This window comes from Pteropus vampyrus, unplaced genomic scaffold, assembly GCF_000151845.1.
Source record: "Pteropus vampyrus isolate Shadow unplaced genomic scaffold, Pvam_2.0 Scaffold11, whole genome shotgun sequence".
NCBI lineage: Eukaryota > Metazoa > Chordata > Mammalia > Chiroptera > Pteropodidae > Pteropus > Pteropus vampyrus.
Genome location: NW_011888792.1, coordinates 339,175 through 362,199, shown reverse-complemented (window position 1 = coordinate 362,199; position 23,025 = coordinate 339,175). Strand labels below are relative to the sequence as shown.

The 23,025-nt window shown below is 37.4% G+C and overlaps 1 protein-coding gene across 1 annotated transcript in view; it reads left to right on the top strand.

Moving 5' to 3' along the window:
- Nucleotides 1-23,025, top strand: part of ARSB (arylsulfatase B) — a 150,980-nt gene that overhangs the window by 71,165 nt on the left and 56,790 nt on the right. The window contains exon 5 of the mRNA XM_011377272.2: nt 12,050-12,293. Within this exon, the coding sequence (XP_011375574.1) occupies nt 12,050-12,293 (244 nt within the window). The remainder of the gene's footprint in view (nt 1-12,049; nt 12,294-23,025) is intronic.

Here is a 23,025-nt window from a genome sequence, read left to right as displayed (position 1 = left end):
TGCAGCTAGCAGAGATCGGTTCATGTTTGAGGAAAGAAGCCATCTCCTTAACATAAAAGCGCAAGACGAAGCAGCAAGTGCGGATGTGGAAGCTGCAGCGAGCTATCCAGAAGATTTGCCTAAGATAATTAATGGCTGCAGGAAATAGTTTTCAGTGTAGATGAAACAACCATCTATTGGAAGCAGATGCCATTTAGGACTTTTCATAAATAAGGAGGAGAACCCAATGCCTGGCTTCAGAGTTTCAAAGGACAGGCTGACCCTCTTGTTAGAAGCTAATGCAGCTGGTGACTTCAAGTTGAAGTCAGCACTCATATATCATTTTGAAAAACCTACAGCCCTTAAGAATTATGCTGAATTTACTCTGCCTGTGCTCTGTAAATGGAACAACAAAGCCTGGATGACAGCATATTTGTTTACTGAATATTTTAAGCTCACTGTTGAGACCTACTGCTCAGAAAAAAAAGATTCCTTTCAAAATATTACTGTTCATTAATAATACACCTGGTCACCCAAGAGCTCTGATGGAGATGTACAATGAGATGAATGTTGTTTTCATGCCCGTTAACACAACATCCCTTATGCAGCCCATGGATCAAGGAGTAATTTCAGTTTTTAAGTCATTATTTAAGAAATACATTTTACAAAGCCATCGCTGCCATAGATGTTGATTCCTCCGATGGATCTGGGCAAAGAGAATTGAAAACCTCTGGAAAGGATTCACCATTGTAGGTGCCATTAAGAACATTTGTGATTCATGGGAAGAGATCAAAATATCAACATTAACAGGAGTTTGGAAGAAGCTGATTTCAACCCTCATGGATGACTGAGAGGTTCAAGACTTCAGTGGAGGAAATAACTGCAGATGTGGTAGAAAAACAAGAGAACTAGAAGTGGAGCCTGGAGAAGTGACTGAATTGCTGCAGTCTCATGATAAAACTTTAACAAATGCGGAATTGCTTCTTATGGGTGAGCAAAGAAAGTGATTTCTTGAAATGGAATCTACTCCTGGCAAAGATGCTGTGAAGACTGCCGAAATGAATACAGAGGATTTAGAGTATTATATAAACGTAGTTGATAAAGCAGTGGCAGGGTTTGAGAGGACTGACTCCAGTTTGGAAGTTCTACTGTGGATAAAGTGCTATGAAACCGCATCATGTGGTACTGAGAAATCATTCATGAAGGGAACAGTCAGTTGATGTAGTGAACTTCATTATTGTCTATTTTAAGAAATTGCCACAGCTACCCCAGCCTTCAGCAACCACCACCCTGATCAGTCAGCAGCCATCAACATCACTGCAGGACCCTCCACCAGCAAAAGGATTACTACTTCATGATGGTTATTAGCATTTTCTTTTTTAGCAACAAAGTATTTTAAATTAAAATATATACATTGATTTTTTAGACAATGTTATTGCACACTTAACAGACTACAATGTAGTGTAAACATAACTTTTATGTGTACTGAGGATCTAAAAAATTCTAGTGACCTGATTTATTTGCAATATTTGCTTTATTGCGGTGGTTTAGAACTGAACATGCAATGAGATATGCCTGTAGCTGCTATTATATAAAAGAGTAAAGTCTGTGCATGTATCCACAAGTGGATCACATATTACCACATGAACAATAAAAACAAAACAATCACAACAGTAAAAACAGATTCACCTTATGTTTCACCTGCAAAAAAAGTAGCACAGTTATATCCATCAAACATAGGGCATCCAACCATAATATTCTCACAGATGCATAGCAATCACAGACTTTAGTCCACAAACTTAGATGTGCAAGAAGTGTAACTTGCTTCTTTTTCTTGATGCTTTCCCTGTTTGTAACTGAACTTGGTTCTGCTGGGGTCCCAGTTCTTCTGGGTGAAAGAAACCTGGTTTCAGCCAATTCAGATTATCATCCCAAAGCATCGGAGTTAAGGGAAGCACATAAGTAGGTAGTTACCATTCCTACTCATTCTGCACAAATGTTCCTGTTTCTGTCTGGCCTCTTGATGTCATCCATCTAGGTCTTGCTGCAACTTTGCCTGCAGAGATTTAAACCACCTCTTGCCACATCTGACCTCTTCTCAACGGTAAACAAAAACCATTCATCTGTGGGACGGCAACCTCTTCCACACTGTGGTATGACTGCCTCTGAGCCTGCAACCATCGCCGTCTCTTGCTGCCATACCACGCTGGGCACAGGGAAATGCAGGGAGCCTTGCTATCCTCTCCCTTTGTCCCCAGGCTCCACTGGGGGATAAAGCAGTTTATTTCCACTCTTGGGTCCCCATATCTATCATTCTCTCTAGCCTGGAATGCAGTCCTGAGGACAGGGCCTAGGTGCCTTAGGGCCATGCCCTCTCCCTCTGCTTCCAGCCCTCTCTCTCCCCTTAACTGGCTCTGAATGTTTGTTTAAGCCAAACCTATTAGCTCATTGGTCTGCTGACTGTCCCTTCCCTGAGGCCATACAGCCATCGCCCTATTTTTTGGGTGGTGAGAAAGTAACATACAGCAATTACTAGGAATGAGGGAAGCCCTGACTTACTATTTGAAAACATTATTACAGTAAAGTTATAAGGCATATGAGGCACCCCGTTTGACCTGTAATCATTTTCTCCCTTATATCCTGTATAGAATAAACTCTATGTCAGGATAGTTTTTGTGTGCTTGTATTTGTAACCTCTGCTAGAAGATGACAGGCGAAGGTGGTCACATTATATTGATGTAGATAGGATCAGTGTCATGAATATGGAATATAAACATTTTCCTAGGTCTAAGTTATCCTTAACTATACCATGAGCTTCTTAACTGTCTTGATAATGTAGGGTCATCATTTAAATTTTTTAGTTGTATTATGCTTCATACAGTGGTGTCTTTAATATACATCAATGTGGATTCTTAACATTGGAAAAAAAGATAAATACATTTTTAGTTTGTGGTCTACTTTTTAAATTCATATTCTTCTTCCTTTACTCTTAGGATGATCTCTATAGAGACCATATCCAGCAGTCTGCCTTCCTAATATGCAGATTCCAGCTATGAAACTAGGAAGCCAGCCACCATACATATCATTAGACCTTGTCTGTGACTAAATGGGCCCTGCATTAGCATCTAATTGCAGGGAGTTAGTGATGCCTGTTGTGCTTACTGATGCCTATTGTGCTTACTCGGGGCATTTGTTTGGATTTGTTTGGTTGTTTGGTCTTGTTTTTTTTTTCTTGTTTCCTGGCCGTTCAGGAGATACAGATTTTCCCAGATACTGGATCTTTCTCTCAACATCCCTTTGTTTCCTGCTAAAATGCCTGTTTACCTTCTAGCCTTTCATTAGGTGCAGAGACCCAAGTTACTTCTCACATGTTCACCTGTCCTTCAGCTGACACTCTCTTTTCCTGTTGGGATGCCTAGTGTCACATGGTTTCTTCTCACTCTCACGGTACAAACCTTGATCAGAAGGGGGACTGCTGCCCCATGTGGTCAGGAGGACCCAGAGCTCAAGGACTCTTCTAGCAGAGATTACAAATACTTGACTTTGGAGTGAATGTCATCTGCAGAGCCAAAGTGAATCTTTTTCTTATATCTTTATTAAGCATGCATTCAGTGTTTACAATTCTTTTAACAAACTTCTTAATATTTAGTTGCATTGAGTTCTTTTTGTTTCTGCCATTAAATGTTTCCCTCTTCTGTTGTTCTTCAAAGAGAGTTGTGCTGATCAGTGTTTTCATGATTTTTTTTTTTTTTTTTTGGTCTCTCCCACCATAATTAGACACACATACACCAGTGAGACCCTTTAGCATTTAGCAAACTTTGAGAAGGGCCCTGAGGAAACAAAATGCCTATCCACTCATTTTGGTTTATTGATTTTTCCAAGTAACCCTAAAAGGTTATCTTGCCACCCTTAAAGTAGGAATTCAATAAAATGTTTCTGCTTCAAAGGTAAGTTTGGAACATTTAACTTATATATTTGGACATGAAGACAAAGTACTTGATGCTTACCCAAATAGAATATGTGAGCATTCTCTAATTGAATTCTCTGAAAAATCATTGACCTCAATTCCCGTCTTTCTCACCACGCAAGTAGTTAGTACATTTGTTATTTCGAATCTACAATTCTACTTTCTTCTATCTCTTGATGGTATTTTCCCCTCTTTATTGCTATCCTTGAACCTGCCAGACTCTAAAGCACTTCTCTGATACTTTTTTGATCTATTACTTCTTGATTGTCATTCCTGACAGATAAACAGTTGTCTGGTAAAAAATTAACTGGCCACCTTAAAGATGTTTCGGGTCTGGAAGGGGAGCCAAATATTTTGTGAGTAAATTATGAAACTCTCTCAAGGTGCCAAATAATTTTAGTTTACCATGAAATTCATAACTTCATTAGTTAAAAAAAAAAAAAAAAAGCATTCTTTTAAGACCAAACTTCAGGGAAAACAAGGAGAGTTTTAGTTGTAAAAAATGAAAAGATAAACAGGTGGTACTTTTGCTGGCTCTAAATACTCCAAACACAGGGCTTCTGTGCTACTTGTTAGGGGATCTAGAATGTGCAGATCATATCTAGCATTTACCCATGCTTCCTAAGTGAGAGTGACACAACATTTTGTGCTTATAACTTTCAAGAGTGGGTATGCTTTAAATTGTAAAAAGAAGTTCAGTTGTTTGCCTACCAATATGTAATAAATCAAGACACTTTTCCAGTTCCTAGTTCCATTTTAACTTTTGGAGACCAAATGTTTTCTATCTCTGAAGACTTTTGAGTCTTTTCATCCTTAATAAATGTAAAAGAGAGATAAAATCCCACTGGTATTTCATCATTGTAAGGAATGACTTTAGTCTCATTAAAATGAGGAAACCTTTTACTATAACTTTGTGTAATCTTTTTCTTTTTAATCCCCATTCATTCCTGATTTTGCCCTTTCCTTGCATTGATCTTCCTTTTTCTTCAGCTCTTTTGGTGGCTATGTCAGTTATTTTGGGCCTGACTGCCAATTCCATTCCACCAGCATCTTTCTAATGCCAGTGCAGCAAGAATGCTCCCTGTGCTAGTGCCTTTAATCGAGGTGTAAAGTCTGATTAGGGTCTAACTGGGAGTAGGGGTCAGAACATTTACCTACTCTGAATGCTGCACATCATTTAAGACCCCTTCAAATATTCATATGAGTTTCTGAATAAAAGTTCCTAACTTTTAATTTGAATCGCAGGCCATGGCTATTGCACCTCTTTCTTTGATAGCTGATCTACTCATGGAAACAGAAAGGAGTCACTCTGGCTCTGCCTCAGTAATAACAACAAAGCCCCTCACAATTCGCTTTTTGGCTCTCAAATTACCTACAGAGAAGAGAATGCAACCTACAAGGGCTCTATGCGTAGAATACTTTCTTATGAAATGTAGCATTTTAGAGTGTGTCTATAATACCTACATCTAGTATATGTTTGATAAATACTCAGATATGAGTGTGTTCTGCCCCACATACTTTGTTGCTACTGCTGGTAGTAATTTTCATTAATAAATAGCTAATATTTGTTGAGCACTATTTCTGTACCAGACACTATATTAGGGTGGATATTGTCGTTATCCCAGTTTTTCAAATGAAGAAACTTAGGTTCACAGATGACTTTCCCAAAACCACAGCATTTAACTCCTATCCCTTGAATACATTTCAGTGAAATTTGAAATATAGTAGTAGGGATGATAGAGAAAAATGACGACAGTCATGAAATAGCAAGACATTTTGTTTATATGTAGTCATCATTCAGCTCAAATTTTCCTTAAGTTTTGGAAGCAGTGTTCTTGAGGGCATAGTTAATTTAGTCTTTAATTGAGAAGAAAACTTCCCTTACTATATTAATTTTTTAGGGCTGCCATTACAAAGTACCATGCACTGGGTGGCTTAAAAAAAACAAATTGATCATCTCAGTTCTGGAGGTGTGGACAGGGCCATGCTCTCTCCACAACCGCTAGGCGAGACTCTTTCCACCTCTTCCCAGCCTCTGGTGGTTGTCAGCACTTCTTGGTGTTCCATGGTTTATAGCTGCCGCCCTTCAATCTCTGACTGTTGTCGCATGGCGTTCTCCCTGTGTGTCTCTGTCTTCGCACAGTTGTCTTCTTATAAGGGCATGAGTCATATTGGGTCAGGGCCCACCCTACTCCAGTATGCCCTCATCTTAACTAATTACATCTGCAATGACCCTATTTCCAAATTAGGTCACATTCTGAGGTTCTGGGGGTTAGGGCTTCAACATACTTTTTTTTTTTTTTTTTTTTTTTTTGATAGACGCACAATTCATATACTTACTAAGTCTTCGTCCCTCTTTCCAAAATTTTCTTCTGGGGAAATCCAACTCAGCGTCTAAGGCCCACTTAAATGTTACCTCTTACCTGGAGCCTTTCTTGAACTTCCCTCCCTGCTGCTCTCTCTTTCATGCTCCTAAATAAATTATATCTCTTATGTGGCTCAAAACAAAACAAAACAAAAACCTTGATGCAGAACACCCCACTATCTAATGTATAATTAGAGCTGCCCCCTTCCTGTGACTGGGCTCCTGACTCTGATGGTGGTTGGCTCTGTTCTGTCATTCTGGGTTCAGCTCCTCAGAGAGGCCCTGTTATCACCTACCAGGAATGGAGAGATCTCTTTATTCTACTCACTTCATGAAAAAGAAGACCTTGTCTGTCTTGATTGCTACCATTTCCCCTAAACTAGAGTGGTCCCTGGTACACGGTGGGCATTCTAGAAAGATCCGTCAAAGGGGCAAGTGAGAATTCTCTTCCAGGCCAGGACCAGTGCTTCCTCAAATGCTCTCAAACAACCCCTTTGACTTCAGTGCAGATGACCAGATGCCAGATTGGACAAACAATTTTGATATTTGCTTATATCCTCACAGGGTTCCCAGAGCTCCCCTTGCCAATATCCCATAAAAGAAGGAGTGTCTGTGTACAGAACAGCTTGCTAAAAATCAAGGTCATAGAGTGTCAGGATGAAGGCTCAGAAAAACCTGTGCAGTAATCACAGTTCATTTTTAGTGTCTTCAATCTCTGTTTTTGGAGGCCTTTTCTCCATGATTATTTATTCTCCCACCACTCTCAGATCTTGAGCTCTCTCTTTGGCATTTTGTGCCAGGTCCTGGGAATGCAAAGATAAATGAGACATTGTTCTTGCTCTTGAGAGGTAGAGTTAGAGGGGAAGACAAACCCACGAACAACTGATTAATATACAGAGATAAGTACAATAAATGTATATAAGATACTGAGATAAGCATGATAGAAAGGTGTCTATAAAATGCAGCAGAAGTACAGAGGAGAAATAAAGACTATCTGGAGGAGTCAGTTCAAAGTCCATAGAAGATGTGACATTTAACCTGGGTCTTAAAAATTTAAGTCAGGCCAGAAAGAAGGGGAAGAGTATTTTAGGCAAAGAAACCAACATGTGCAAGGGCGAAGTTGGCATGAATCTGTTCTGACAACAGGGGGAAGTTAGTTCCATGTGACTGAAGCACAGAGTACTTTTTACGGGGAAAGCAGGAGTTGATGCTCTAAAAGTAGGTTGGTCCAGATGTGAAGGATTCTATTTGTGGGGCAGAAGTTTGAACTTTTTCTTTGTTGGAAAACCATTGGAGGTATTTAAACTCGGATGTGTCCTGATGGGTTAGGGGCTTCACAAAGGTGCCTGTGACAGCAACGTGAAATAGTCTGTAAGTTATCTCAGGAGACCAGGTGAGAGGAGTGTCAGACCCAAGGCAGTAGGGCTGGACTGGAAACCCATTGGAGAGATGCACTTTCTGGAAATGAATGCACATTCAGTCAGGAATGGTCAAATATGGAGCAAGAGGGAGAGAGAAGAACATCAGGTTGTAAACTGAGTATCCGGGTAGATATTTTCTCTGAAATCTTTTAGTAGAAGATTAAATTTACCTAATCCTTTAGATGACTACCAAGACACATGTTAACTCTCCAATTTACATTTTAATAATTTTTAAAAAATTAGTCTAAAGAAGCAACAACCATCAGCAAGCAGTTCAATTTTTTGGACAAAGAGACTTCTTGGTATTTGAAATCGTGTTGTCTCCTCATCTGTCACACTCACTGTGGTGGCCCTGTTCTGAGGGGAGCCCAGGTCCCGGTGCAAGGCTGCGGGAGCCTCCCTGCTTTTCCTTTCATTACTCCCAGGTCAGCGTGAGAAGGGTGTCTTGGGAAGCACGGGTCAATAGATCCAGAGGGCAGTGAGACAGGTGTACGCTGGTGGTGCAGGGCAGCCTGCCGCAGCCAACCTACTACATTACGTTGTCTGGGGAGTGGTCCTAAAAACTAATGTTGCTGTCACTGGTCCCCCTTAATTTTTATCAGCTGGGTATGGATGAGGCTTCATTGTCATTTACTTAATGCTTTTACTCAGATATTTGGCTAACTGATGTTTTTCCATGACTTTTTTGAGTTATTTTTGCTCAGTAATGAATAATAAATTGAGATTTACCATCTGTATATGACAGCATTTGTTTTATTTTGACATTTCTTTTCTGGACAGCAAAGGTTTTATAATTAGCTTTTCCCTCTGCCAAAAACATTGCTGGAAAACGATTTCCCTGAAAAAAAAAAATGTTTCATAGCTCCCTTTACTAGTTGGCGTCATCTTATTTCGATTTGGAAATTTTTTCGTAAGTCAGTCAGGAAATGAAACAAGAAAAATTTCTCTTGAAAATTAATTCTTAACAAGAACGAAAATTAACTTTTGCCCCAAGAAAATTAGGAGGGAAATGAAAAGAAATATGTTTGAAATGGTGGTGGTTCCACTGTCTTTTTAAAATTTTTTTATTGAGGTAAAATTAGTATATAATAATATATGTTGATGTATACATATATAGTATAAAATTGGTATATAACATTATGTTTCATTATAGTTCAACATCTGTATGTACTACAAAGTAATCAGCACCAAAAACTAGTTACTGTCTTTCACCATACAATTGACCCCTTTTAATTTGTTAGAGTTAAATGAGCAGTATAGGAAACCCCCTTTCTACCTCACTTCAAATGAACTTGTTTGATTCTTGCTGTTACTTTGATCAATTTTATGTCCAGCTCTTTGAAATACTGGGGAGACTGTGCTAGAACTGATGGATGGTACCCTATTTCTCAAAGGCCTAAGTCCGTAGTGGATTCTGCCCCTTTGCTAACATGCGGCAACCATCAGCCTGGTGCTGCCTGTGAAGATACAACCCCCGCTTCAAACACATCCCCCTCCCAGCCCCCACATGCTGAATTGCCCTCTTCATGCAGCCAAGTCTAAAGCTGGCTCTGTGACTGGGGAACCCAAGAGAACAAGCTGCAGGTATGTCAATTATCAGTGATTTCTCTCTGGAGTACTCTTGAAAAATGGAAGGAGGAGGTAACATTGATAACAGATGACAGAATGGCTTATCATTGCGAATGGCAAAAGCATCACAGTGAGCTAATGGCAAAAGCAGTCACACTGACTGCACCAGCGCCCTCCCCTAATGATATGTGGAAACACCTTCCAGTTCCTACAGTAGTAACAGTGGCCAAATTCTCTTTATAGCCCAGAGTATTTTCCTTTCTAAGTCATACCCAAAGGGCTGCTCCTAGAATCAGATCCCAGACCCAGCCACGCTAGCCCCATCATCTCCACTCTAATTTCCACCACCATCATTATTCAACATTTTTGGATTGAGTACTAACAAAAATGTGGAACTGAAAGAGACATTATATAATATTTCAGAAGTGTATCTATTTAAAATGGAGACAACAGGCATATTCTGAAAGCATTAAGCCAGTATCATTTATAACAATCCAGACAACAGAGTGAAATAATAGTGCTGTCTCAGCCATTCTTGTTCTCATGGGTAGAGTGTAAACATTTCTTTCCAGTGTATTTTTGTATTACATGATTAGCATCTTCTTTTAAATTTCGACATGTTGGCTATGGGTAACTGATACTCTGTGAAGTACAAGGAGTGTGAAGGAATCCCCTCTGTTTAAAGATGATGCCCCTTGTTTTGAATATACAGACCTGCTCATGTGAAATAGATGTGTATTTAATACACTGGTTTGGGTGACTGGGCCTTAGATTTTTGTCAAGAAATGATGTGGGGTTTAAGGAGAGGTTCTCGTAAGTCTGTGACAGTAAGTGAGGATTGTCACCCACCCACCCATGTCAATACCTAATTGTGTTAAAGAATTGTTACCTTTATCTAATCTAGTTCAAGATTTTTCTCCCCTTCACAGAGTAGAACAGAGGACCTGGGTGTGTTGAGGGCTTAATGAAAAGCCTCTGTGGCAGTAGAGCCTTAAATTTCTTATCCTCCAGCAACAAAGGTGGTTCTCCTATAAAGGGAATTATCATCACTTTGAAACAGCTCTCCTTCTGCTGTATTATAGGAAGAGTGTACACTGTTTGCTGAGATTGACTATGCTTATGATTTTCGTAGGGAAGTGAAGCTTTATGTGACCTATAGATGTAAAACCCAATATATCAAGGACATCAGGAGCATGGCACTCTGGGAGCAGAAGGCACCTGGGGAGTTATACGGACCTTGTTTGAATCCTCGCCTTGCCACTTATCGATTTGGCTTTTTCACACCTCATTTTTCTTAAGCAACAAAATGGTTATAATACTAGACTCTTTGGGTTAAATATTAGCTATTTCATTATGCTAAATATTAGCATTTATTGAGTGGTCAGGTTGTAACAGGTGCCCAGGCAAGCAATTATTATAAATGGTGTCATTTAATTCTCACCATAATATATTAGGTAGTAGTTATCTCCACGTTAAAGATAAAGAAACTGAGGCAGCCTATTGCTCCACGTCTCAGAGCTAATAAGTGGCGTCAGGCTTTTATTCCAGGTCTGTCAGACTCCAGATTCTGTGAGAAGGAAAGTGAAATTAAAGTGGTGCCTCTTGCATAGTAGGTGCTTACCACATGTTAGTTCTCTTTCCTTCCATGTGTATCTTGTGGCTTTGACAGATCTTGGTTTCTGTGTTAGATTTTTAGATGTAACATTCTATAGAGCAGGTTTGTCATACTGCCCTCATGTGGTTCATTTGGAAAACAATGGTTTCTAAAAAATGTGTAAGCGAACTATAATATACATGCAAATAAGCATTATTTAAAATGTATATCTAGTCTCCTAAGTGTATGGATACTTTTGGAGATATATAATTCTACAACCTCACTATACAAGAAATACTACTTTTTACTTTGTATGATCCAGCTGAATTCCTACATCTGAGCCCTAACCAGCTGGTAAGATACTTAGTTTCAGTCACTCTTGTAACTTCTCCTCTGGCTTCACCAGTGTCTTCCATTCCTTCAGTTTTCTTGGGGAAAAACAAAAACAAAAACAAAAACAAAAATCCCTTCTCTTCCCTGGCATAGCACACGATGAAGCTTTGTCTTGCCATCCTGTTAAGAAGGGAGTAATTTTTCTTGCAATTATTCTTTTCCACCCGACTGCTCTGTTTACAGAGACTTTTAACCCACTGGAGAAACCTTCAACTTTCACACTTAAGAAAGAATTCAAATCACCAGAGAGTAGAATGTTGGTTTAGTTACCAGTTTAAATGTTAGAAAATTTTTCCATGAGTAAAATAAAATGGTCCACTGTCCCACCTATCAGGAACTTTAAGTCACTAAGTGAAACTTACTCAAAGGTTTTCGTGTACCAGGAGGGTACATTCGGCCTACCTGGATTCATTCTCCTATGTTACGCCAAGCTGCACACATGCATTTGAAACCTAGTGCGTTGATTAGCACAGGGCTCCATCCCAAGCAGTTACCCTCAGGAGACTTCCTTGTTTTTCAGTGGACCTGTCCACTGAGGATTTAATCATCTCATGTCAGATTTATGCCACACTGTGCTCTGGTTATGTTTTTGTGATGGAGGGTAGTTTCGAGTGAGAGAAGGGTAGTTGGTCCAGGAGAGGGTAAGGATCTTTTTTTAGTTCTTAAGTACCATTTTGTAACAACATACGTAGAAGCCTTCTGTTCTAAAATTTATCTAAGAGTTAACGATATCTTCATGCCAACACCTAATTGTGTTTCAGATAATGGAGGGCAGACTTTGGCGGGGGGCAATAACTGGCCCCTTCGAGGAAGAAAATGGAGCCTGTGGGAAGGAGGCATTCGAGGGGTGGGCTTTGTGACAAGCCCCTTGCTGAAACAGAAGGGGGTGAAGAACCGGGAGCTCATCCACATTTCTGACTGGCTGCCCACTCTCGTGAACCTGGCTGGAGGAAGCACGAATGGTACCAAGCCTCTGGATGGTTTCGACGTGTGGAAAACCATCAGGTACCTGCTCATCTTTCTCTTTTTCCTCCCAGAACAGTAATCCTAGAACAGTTTGACTCAATTGAGTTGAGAATGATAGCTTCTCTGTGTGGAAATGATAGCTTACAAATAAGTGATTTTTAAAAAATAGAAATGCCTTTAGAAATATTATAATTATATATATATATTTCAAATATCTAGATTTGAGATCATGGGCCTGTGTTTTACATGAAGGGGAAGACTGTCTTCAGCAGCTCACCCTCTACAGGAGGTCTTTAAGCAGACTTGTTTCTCTAAGAAGTCGGGTAGCGTATTGTTTTCTTCCTGCAGGGAGTCAGCGGATCTGCCCCATTGCCTGCTGGGAGAATGGAGGACCATGCAGTGGAGCAAGAGCTGGAATGTGAGCCAGGGAGTAGCTGTGCCCAATAAGTATCTAGTGAGCACCTACTATGTGCCAAGCACTGTTCTAGATGTGGAAGAATTAGGGATGAATAAGACAGGCAAGATCCTGGTTCTCATGGAGCTTATACTCTAGTTAGGGGTGGGGAAGAATATATAAGTAAACACATGAATAAGCAAAATAACTTCTGGTAGCGATAAGCACTATGAAGGCAATAAAACAGCGTGTGGTGATAGAGCTGGTAGATGCAAAGGACATGCAGTCTGGGGAGCAGAACCCAGACTCAGGTTTGAAAATAGTGGGAACCTTTTCCTCTTTAGCCACCGCAGTATGGAACAATGACCCCAAAGTGGGGAGGAACACACCTTAGAGGGTGCAGGAAGAAAACTTTAAAACTTGTGTTTATATTTAATTTTATGTCATCTTTTTTAAAGTATATGTTTTTTATAAGGTATATAATATATTAGTAGATTAGTACACATGTCCAATTTATAAATGAATGTACATATATTGGAGATATTGCTTTTACTGATGGAATGACAATTGTCTAGTCCAGTCGTTTTCAACCACTGTTTGGTGTTACAGCAAGGGGTAATGGCTGACCGACTGGTCTCTTAGTGGCCAAGGGAGACGACCTCCTCAGGTTTTCCCTTCTTCATTCCGCTCCAGATGCCTCACCTCAAAGATAGGAGTTTCTGTTCTTAGGAAATACACAATGATGTATTTAGGTGTAAAGGTATATGCAACATACCTTCAAATGGCTCAGAAAAAAGTTATGTGTGTATGTGCATATATTCATATTTACATTTGTATATATACATTTTTAATACAAACACACCATAAGTGTGTGTGCACAGAAATAATACAAATGGAGTCAAATATTAACAATAAAATAATCTCAGTAAAGGGCTTCAGTGTTCTTTTACTATTTTTTATTTTCGCAACTTTCCATAAATTTGAAATTATTTCCAATTAAAATGTTTTTGAAAATAGGAAAGTCTGGCAGCACAGGGCCTACATGTCCATAAAGCCAACAACTGACAAGAATCAATCAGTTACCATCTTCCTTAGATGAAGCATTCACCCTTCAAATCACCAGGCCCTATTGCTCTCAACTCCCAGTGCAAGCTCACGTCACTCATTTATGCAAATTCTACCATATGTATGTACCTTGATATACTTAAATGTTCCTTTAACTTAGATTGATTTTTATTTTTTAAATCAATAACACTATAATGAACAATTTCTTCATAAAATCTGTCTACATTTTGGATTTTTCCCTTAGATATAAATGATTTTGAAATTAAGTTATGAAGCTAGAAAAGGACCGTTTTATTTTATTTTTTTAATTTTCTCTTGCTTTTTTGTCCAGAAAGCTTTATCTCAGCCTGAAATGTTGTTTATCTGGATTTCTTCTAAGTGTCATAGTTTGATTTTCTTCCGTGTAATTCTTGAATTGTTTGTTGCGAGATGATTGTGTTATGCAAGGTGGATATCTAAATCAGAGGAGTAGGCTTCTTTTTCAGGTCTTTGAATTTAGACTTCTTTGAGACTGAAAGATGTGAATTTAAAGGAAAAAAAAGTACCTGAACATATGCAAAAAAATTTAGGTAGAATTTATTTTTATGATATTAGACCTTGATTACACTTTCTTTTCTATGTGATCGTGTATGTAACGTACTGTTGAGTCAGCTCTGACTCCTGGTGACCCTATGAGTAATGTCCAATATGTCCTGTCCTCAACAGCCTATGGCTTCTTTTATGGAGTCAATCCATTCCCTATTTAATCTTCCTCTTTTCCTGCTGCCTTCTATTTACCCCAGCATTATTGTCTTTTCCAGAGACCTCTGCCTTCTCTTGATGTGCCCAAAATAGGACAGCTTCGGTTTTGCCATCTTTGCCTCCAGCAACATCTCAGGCTTAATTTGCTCTAGGACCCACTTGTTCGTCTTTCTGGAGGTCCAGGGTATCTGTAGAGCTCTCTTTCAACACCATGTTTCAAACGAATCAATTTTTTTTCCTGTCAGCTTTCTTCACTGTCCAGCTTTCACATCCGTATGTAGTAACTGGGACTACAACAGTGTCGATTTCTTAGCTTTGGTCTCTAATGACACATCTCTGCTCTTGATGCTCTTTCCTAATCCTTTCATTGCTGCCCTTGTGAGTCTCAGCCTTCTCTTAATTTCACATAGAAAAATATGAAAAAAAAAAACAGTCTTTACAAACCTATGCCTCTCACTCATTTTTAATCTAAAAAGTAATACCTACTTTATGATAAAAAGGAAATAAAACAAAAATTTCCAAGCAATGCAAAACTTGAACTTCAGTTCAGCTAATCACCAGCTTTCAATGTGAAAGCTCTTGAAATTTGACTTAAAGAAGTAGGAAAAAGTTTTAAGTGGATTTGATATGACAACATATGTATCATGCAGTCAGTTTTTATTTGTGTTTTGTTGTGTTTTGTTGTGTTTTGGTGGCAAATGTGTTGTAAACCCTAGCTTGGAAAGGCATACAAGCAAAAGGAATCAAAGCTCTGTAGTACCATTTGCCAAACGAAGGTAGGTTTGAGCTGAGAAACAGTTAAATTCATTTTAAATCATTTCCTCTGCCCCCAGTTCAGTGAGGTTATTACCTTTGGCAAAGTCCAAGTGATTGATGTTCATCCATATCACCGAATGATGGGTTATAAGTCCACTTTTCAATCTTAAGATTATCTTGATCAGAAGTAACCTTTAAGAGTTTGGCACATGTTTGCTTCTGCCTGCAGAAAAATTGCAAACGGTTTGGTCCCCTTAACTCCAGATTGCAGAAGGTCTTTCCTCAGTGTTAGAAGAACGCTGAGCTCCTAGTGACCGATCTCTTACAGAACAGGGCCTCTCTCTTAAGCCGCATACATAATGTTGACTGCAGGGCTTTAACCAAAAGATATGGCCAAAAATATTGTCCAGATATGCTAAACCATGAAAGAGTAGATGTTCCCTTTCTATTTTTTAAAAAATAAAAATTCTGCCCAAAGTTTAATCAAGTACTTAAGACTTTCTTGTGGGAATCTAGCAAATCTTCAGTAAGTGAAGAACCGTTCTCATTTTGAACCCATTTCTTGTTAAAAGATCCTGAAAAATGATTCATCCCTCTGGCCCTGATGAAGTTGATGCTTCTCACAGGATTAGGCAATCTTCATTCAGAATCAGTGGCAGAACATTTGGTGCCCATGCCCGCTGACATAGAAAGCAATCAGTCAGATTGACATCTGGAGCTTTTTTCCAAAGCAGTAAAAACAAATGGATAGCCAAATGCCAGAGACACTTGATCTGTACCCAGAGTTCCATAACTGTTTTCAGTCAGATATTTACTTGGAAATTCCATTTTCAGGGTGATGGTAGTTTTTGAAAATTTCAAGAGGGCCTCATGAAATAGGAATACCAGTGATGGATGAAAAAGAATTGGCCGTGCTGAGGGCATCAGAGGTTTCACTAGTTGCATAGTTATCAATCTTCCTAGACCTGCTTCAGAATTTTAAAATGCTAGAAGAAATAACAATTCTGGAGTGATGACATTATTTTCAACAGAAACTCCTTCAGCTCCTTAAGTTTTTCCTGTTTCAAGCCAAAGACCATGTTTGTAATTTCTAGGAGACATAACTCCTCCAAGCTCTTTCCAATTCTGTATGTTTTTTCTGCTTTTCATCTCAATAAGCAGCGTAAAGGTTATTTGAAGAAATTTCAAGGGATTCAGACTTTATAATGTTTTTTAAACTTATTTTATCTTTAAACTTAATATAAACAAAAGCAGAGCCCCTGATCATAATGATGGAATGTTTTTTTTTTTCCTTTCTCATCAATGGGGAACTCTTCTATATGTTACAATATGAAATATTATCTGATGATGTAAAATATCTTAAAAACAATATGACATTATAAAAACTTTCCCCCCATGGATTAAGTTCCAAGAAGAAAGTTGAAGGAAAAGTACTCACTATTCACCCCACTTTCATAGAATCATGAAGCCCAATGACGCATAATAGTCAATGAGTCAAAAGTTAAGAACCTCTGAACTAAAAGGATACTTTATTCCAAATATTACCAAAATGATGCAGACTGATTATTGAATAATTATTACTGAATAATAATTTTGTTATTATTGAATAATATTTCCTATTTAGTGAAAATTTTGTGGTATCACTTTAATTATGTTTTCAGTTCTTACTAGTACTGTGATCTGCCTTGGTGCCATTGTTTTAGTCTACTGACTTAGCCATTCTCATGCTAGCTAGCACCTCTCCGATGGTTGGTAATCATTGTCTTTTTAGAGTATATTTAAATACCTGGTAGAAGTAGCTATCCACCTCTCTCCATTATATTTCCTTTACAAAATTTAGCTTCACAACTGATCAGTGCTCAGCTGAGTATTCTAAGGGGACCCTTTGCAAATCTCTTTCTGTGTAGCCTTCTCCTCTCTGGTACTTTGTTACTCTGTTCTATGAACTTTAACTGCCCTGGTCTCACTGGACTCTCAGCTCTGTCTTCAACTCAGGGAGTCCACTGGGCTATGCCTCAGTTCCTCAGTTCTCCTTTCTGTACCAGGGCTTAGAAACTGTATCAAGCTAGGGCAATGATAAGACTCAAGAGAGAGAGAGAGAGAGAGAGAGAGAGAGAGAGAGAGAGAGAAAGAAATGTATAGATCTATGTTTTATTACCTTTAATATTACCAACACTTTTTATTACATATCTTTCCTATTCTTCAGTTCCTAATTTTAATCTTTTAATTGGGTGGTTACTACTTTAAAGTAATTTTCAGTAGAGGTATGTAAATCGTAAGGTTTTTTTTTAATCTTTGTATGTGAAAAAATATCTATTACCTTAAAACATAAATGATAATTTGACAAAGAATTCTTGTCAAATCTTTTCTCCTCAACGTTCTATAGACATTGCTGTATTGTCTTCTGGTAAATACTATTACAGCAAAGTATACCAGTTTTACCCAAAAATAAAAAGGATAATTTTTTTCTTTATGTATTTCTTTCTTTTTATTTTATCTATATTAGAAGACAGATGTTAGCTGAACCTATTGTGTAGTCATTTTACAATATATAAATCAAATCATCATGCTGTATGCCTTAAACTTGTACAGTGATATATGTCAGTTATTTCTGAGTAAAACCAGAAAAAAATTTAAAGCCGTAAAAAAAGAAAGCCGAGATTGCAATCTTGGCATCTGACAAGGTAGAGTTCATGTCAAAATTATTGGAGAGTATAATGGTAGGAATGGTACAAATGGTGATTTATTTTTTGACCCATGTATTTAGAATGATATTGTTTAATTTCCAAATATTTCAGGTTTTCTCTGCTTATATTGATTTCTAATTTAATTCTGTTTTGGCCAGAGAGCATACTTTTTATTTTTTCAGTCCTTTTAAATTTGACACTTGGCCCCACATACAGTCTTTCTTGGTATCTATGTTATGTGGACTTGAAAAGAATGTGTACTCTGTAGCTGTTAGGTATAGTGTTAGTTTTTTTTTTGTGATCCAGTCAGAAAATATTTTATTTTAGGAGACGAGTTTCTATATATTGCTATGACTGGTATTTTTATTTTTAGCTTTGTCTTATTGTTTTATGTTATATTTACTTTTATCTTTTGTTTGTTAGTTCTTTTATATTTAGAATGATTTATATTCTAGTGTTCACTATTATACTAATATCTACATAATTTTCTTAGTTTATTTTTTTAATTTAGGTTCTACTATGTGGTTTGTCAGCTTTAAATGGCATCTTTGACTACCATTTAACCTATAAGAAAATCAACTAGCTTATTCCACTTTACTCTTTCTTGCTTTTCTCTTCCAGTTTTATTTTTAGTTGTATTATTTCTACTTTGTCAGAGCATATAATATATTATAATACTGTTCTTCTATCCTTATCCACAGTTTTGTTTTTGTCTTAGATCTATAAAATATTACATGCTAACCTCTTGTCCATTTCTAAAGTGTTCTAAATTATCTCTTAGTTGGAGGAATTCATTCTTTATTAGGTTTCTCAGGATTCTTGGAATTCTTTTATGTCTATTAAAACATTTTCTACAACCTTGAGAATTGAAAAACAGTTTAACTGATATAAAGTCCTTGTGTCATACTGTCTTTCCTTGAATTTCTTGAAAATGTCACCCCACTCTACTTGTTTTGTATGTTGCTGTTAATAAGTTTAATGTGAACCTGATTTTATTTCCTTTGCAAGTGAATTGGTCTTTTTGCCTGATGGCCCAGATTTTTATTATCACTATTATTATTATTTAAAGCCTAAGACTTTTACCAGATATATCTCAAAGGTAGTCGACTATGTGGGGTCACTATTCCCAGATACACAGTAAGATCTTTCAATCTGTACATTCAGGTCTTTTATTCAGAGATTTTTTAATTGTAGTTTTAAATATTATGTTCCATTGTTTTGTGTTTCTTCTTCAGGGACTCTAATTACAGATAATATTGAATCTTATTTATATATCTTTTGTTTCTATCAGTTTCTCTCTGATCCTTTTTACTTTATTTTGTTATTTTGATTATTATATCTCTTTTCATTTTTATTCACATGCTTTCATATACTTTCAGTAATATATAATATCCCTTCGTTTCTGAAAGTTTGGCTTTGAGTCGCTTCCCTTAGTTTGGTGTCAGAGCTTTTAAATTTTTGATTCACAATATTTTTTTTTATATTAGCAGTAACTGGTTCAATTATATTTAATTCATTGCAAAATAATATGTAACAGTTTTCTTCTGCTTTGTGGCTTTTTCCACCCCCCATAGCAAGGGAACATTTTCATTTGTCAAAAGTTTTGAATTCTCATTTGCAATTTTTTTAAACTCATATGACAGCTTTGTTTAGATCCTTGTGTTTTCTGTTGTTGTTGTTTATATTTATGTATGTTAGCTTTTCCTAGACCCACAATAGCAGGTGGTCTTTATGGGTAGAATTTGGAAGTTTAATTTTTAGTTCAAGAGCACCTTCTTCTATGACTGCGATGAAGTAGTTTCTTTAACAAGTGCTATTCCTTTCTGGTCTGTCTTCTTATGATTCTATGTTGATCAGGACCCCGATCTGTTGCCTCTTCCTCCTTTCCCTTTACCATCAACCTTCCAAAAGACACTCTGACTACTCCTGTCAGAATTGGTGCCTGCCCGATTTTGCCATGCTGATCCTGCACACTTTCCAAGCCACTTCCTTTTGACTTCCCAGTAGCCAGCCCTCTGACCCTCCAGCATTTTGTTATTCAGCTTTCTGGGGTTTATTTTACCAAACATGATCCCCTCCTGTCTTTTGCATAATCTCAGCCTGACTCTGTCCTGAATGAGCACTAGCACCCGTCCTTCAGGTCTCAAGTGGTTATTTTCTCACATCCATCCAGGGTTTAAATATGTTCTGTCCCCTGCTTATGTCGTAGGCTCGGGTATTGGGTGGATTTACTTTCTTTCCTTTTTAATATGTTTTTCAAAAGAATGTTTGAAGAGGTTCAAATTTAGATGGCCACCAGTATTCCATGGGAATTTCAAACTCACATGTTCTTAGGCTCTTGCTCCAGTTTAAGAAAAACAGCACTGGAAACTGTAGATGAAACATTATAAATATGGTTTATGAAATAAAGATGATAGGGAACTCCAACTAGTGGCTCTGCATTCGGAGACTGCCAAGTGAATACATACCTATGTTAAAGCAAAATATTTAAGGAATGATGTGTTATTTTTTGATTCCCTACTTTACCTTTTTTGACAGAAGAGCTTCTACCCTATGTCCGTAGTATGTAGCGTTCTGCAGGTTGTTTCAGATAGTTTCGTAGTTAGGTGCTACATTCTAAAAAACTACATATCATGCTAGTCTCTTCTGTTTCCTTCCGTAATGTCTGGTGTTTGCTGCTTGGGTGGACATAGGGAGAGATGCTGCTGGGAGTGAGGAAGGAAAGGCATGATGGGCTAGCTCTGAAGACAGTTAATGAGAGATCATTGCCCATTTTTTGTTTCGTGCGGCCTCTGAGTCCTCTAGCTAAAGGTAGATACAGTGAGACATCTTTTCCTATTTTCTTTGAGATCAGGTTTTGATGCTTATAGTAGAATCCAAGAATGTGTTGTTAATCTATTCAGCATTGGCATTAGTGAGAATCCCCTTGGGACTTTGGCATCTGGTCTTCTCTTTAGTTTCCAACACTGTTGCCAATTTTCATCTCTTTGTAATTCTTTATGGGTTTTATAATGGAAATTAGAAGAAAGGCATATTAGGCCCTGCTGGTCCACCCAGATACTAACCCAGAAGTCTTAGCAGTTATTTTACAGTAATGAGTAGGAAAAGATCATATGAAGGGTATGATTCCATTATTTTTTATATTCCTGATTTCTTAAGTAGCCTAATTTAAAAGTTTACTGATTCCTTAATAAAAATGTACATGAAAAATTATCTCCTCATGTATAACTATATAAAATGAATTTAAGTTACATATTTCCTCATCAAATTTCATCAACATTTTGTCATTTCTATTCCTAAACTCCTTATTTGTGGTAAATGTTTTCATGTTAAAATCGTTTTTCAAGGGGCATGGGATTTATGCAAACCCCATATCACCCACACCCAAGTAACAAAGAAAATAAGTACTCTAAGGGATTAATTTCACTAATATAACAGTTAAAAATGTGAACTCTGTGGTTAGATCTGGTTCAAATCCCATCTCTTTCATTTATTATTTGTGTGATCTTGGGAAAGTTGCTTAACATCTCTAAGCATCAATTTCCTCGTATGTAAAAATGCACTATTAGTGGTACCTGCCTCATAGGCACTTATGTGAGGATTTAGTGAAAGAATATGTGTAAAACACTTAGCACAGTGTCCAGAACATAATAACAGCTCTGTAGCTTGAAGTGAAGATGAAAATGACGATGAAGATGCTTACAAAGAGTTAACAGGATGCATGTTACTCTGTGGGTATTTCTTGAATTTTTTAATTAGTGACTTTTTTGTTAAAATTTTATCTCAGAAAATATTACCATGACTATTTCTATTTCTAAAAATTTGATACTGCCTTCCAGGGTGTGTCTTATGACAGATGGTCAGCAGCTAGTGGTAAAAGAAGTATGGAATGTAATAGCATTTCATTTATTTATGGGAAATGTTTTACTGCCCCACCCTTCAACTAGTTGGAAAATTAAAGTCAAAAACTGGAAACTCTATTTATAAATGGACAGTGCTGTGATCTCAGTGTCTGAAACTGTAGACTTTTAGAAAATATTCATAGCATATTGGAAACTAGTCACTGATCAGTTTCTCCTTTCCCTATTTTTTTAAAAAAACTAATGCAGAAAATAGGAAATTTGAGGTAAATTAAAATTTAATACTTAAGTATCATCAGAGAAATTAACTGTGTACTATTTCATATCAGTCATTAAGAAGATGGAGAAAAATGATTAACTCTTATTAATAGAGGTATTTGAAGTCAATAGAGCTATTTGTTAATGCCACCTTAAAAATAAGCTAAATGAGTGAAAATATAACACATTCAAGAAGACAGGCCATGTCTACATTTCACTAAGGAGACAGTTTAGCATAGTGGTTAGGAGTAGGGAATTTGGGAGTCATTCTGCCTGAGTTTCAAACTCAATTCTATCACCTGCTTAATCACTTGTAATCTTGTAACTTACTTAACTGCAGCATGCCAAAGTTGTGTCTATATCATAATGTCAAGAGTTAAATGAGATAATACATGTAAAACATTTAAAATGTGGCACATAATAAATGCTCTGTAAATGCTAGCCACTATTATTCTAACTAGCCTAGCCAAGCCCCCAAATATCTCCAGTTTGGTTGTCATAGACATGCATGAAACATGCCCATTTCACTGGTTTAGAAGTAGGTCTCTGTTAAGTGGTCATTGTTCAGTTCTTTCTCTTTACTTAATTCTTTGTCTACTGACTACTCGTAGCCATTAATGTATGCTGGGGCAGGCGGTGAACACTGCAGTAAGGATCCTCGAACAGTCTCATATGTGCCCACCTTAAAGGAACTAATTAGAGAGCTTTCCTTTGTTTCTATCAGCCTGCAGCCCAAACATTTGCCATAATAAAAACACTCCTTACCTTGATTCACCTTAAAACAAAGAACTCGTGTGGTTATCATCAGTCGTTATTCAGAGATTTTCATTTCACAAATAGAATCAACAGTCTAGTGAAGATAGTGTTGCATGTACAGCTAAACAATGCCATCTGCCTAATCCAAAAAATAAGAAAAATTCCTACATAACAGATTGTAATGTACCGTTTTTATATGCAGCTCATAGTAGATTGTGTGACTTAGCTATATTTGACATTGATACTTTTCTAAA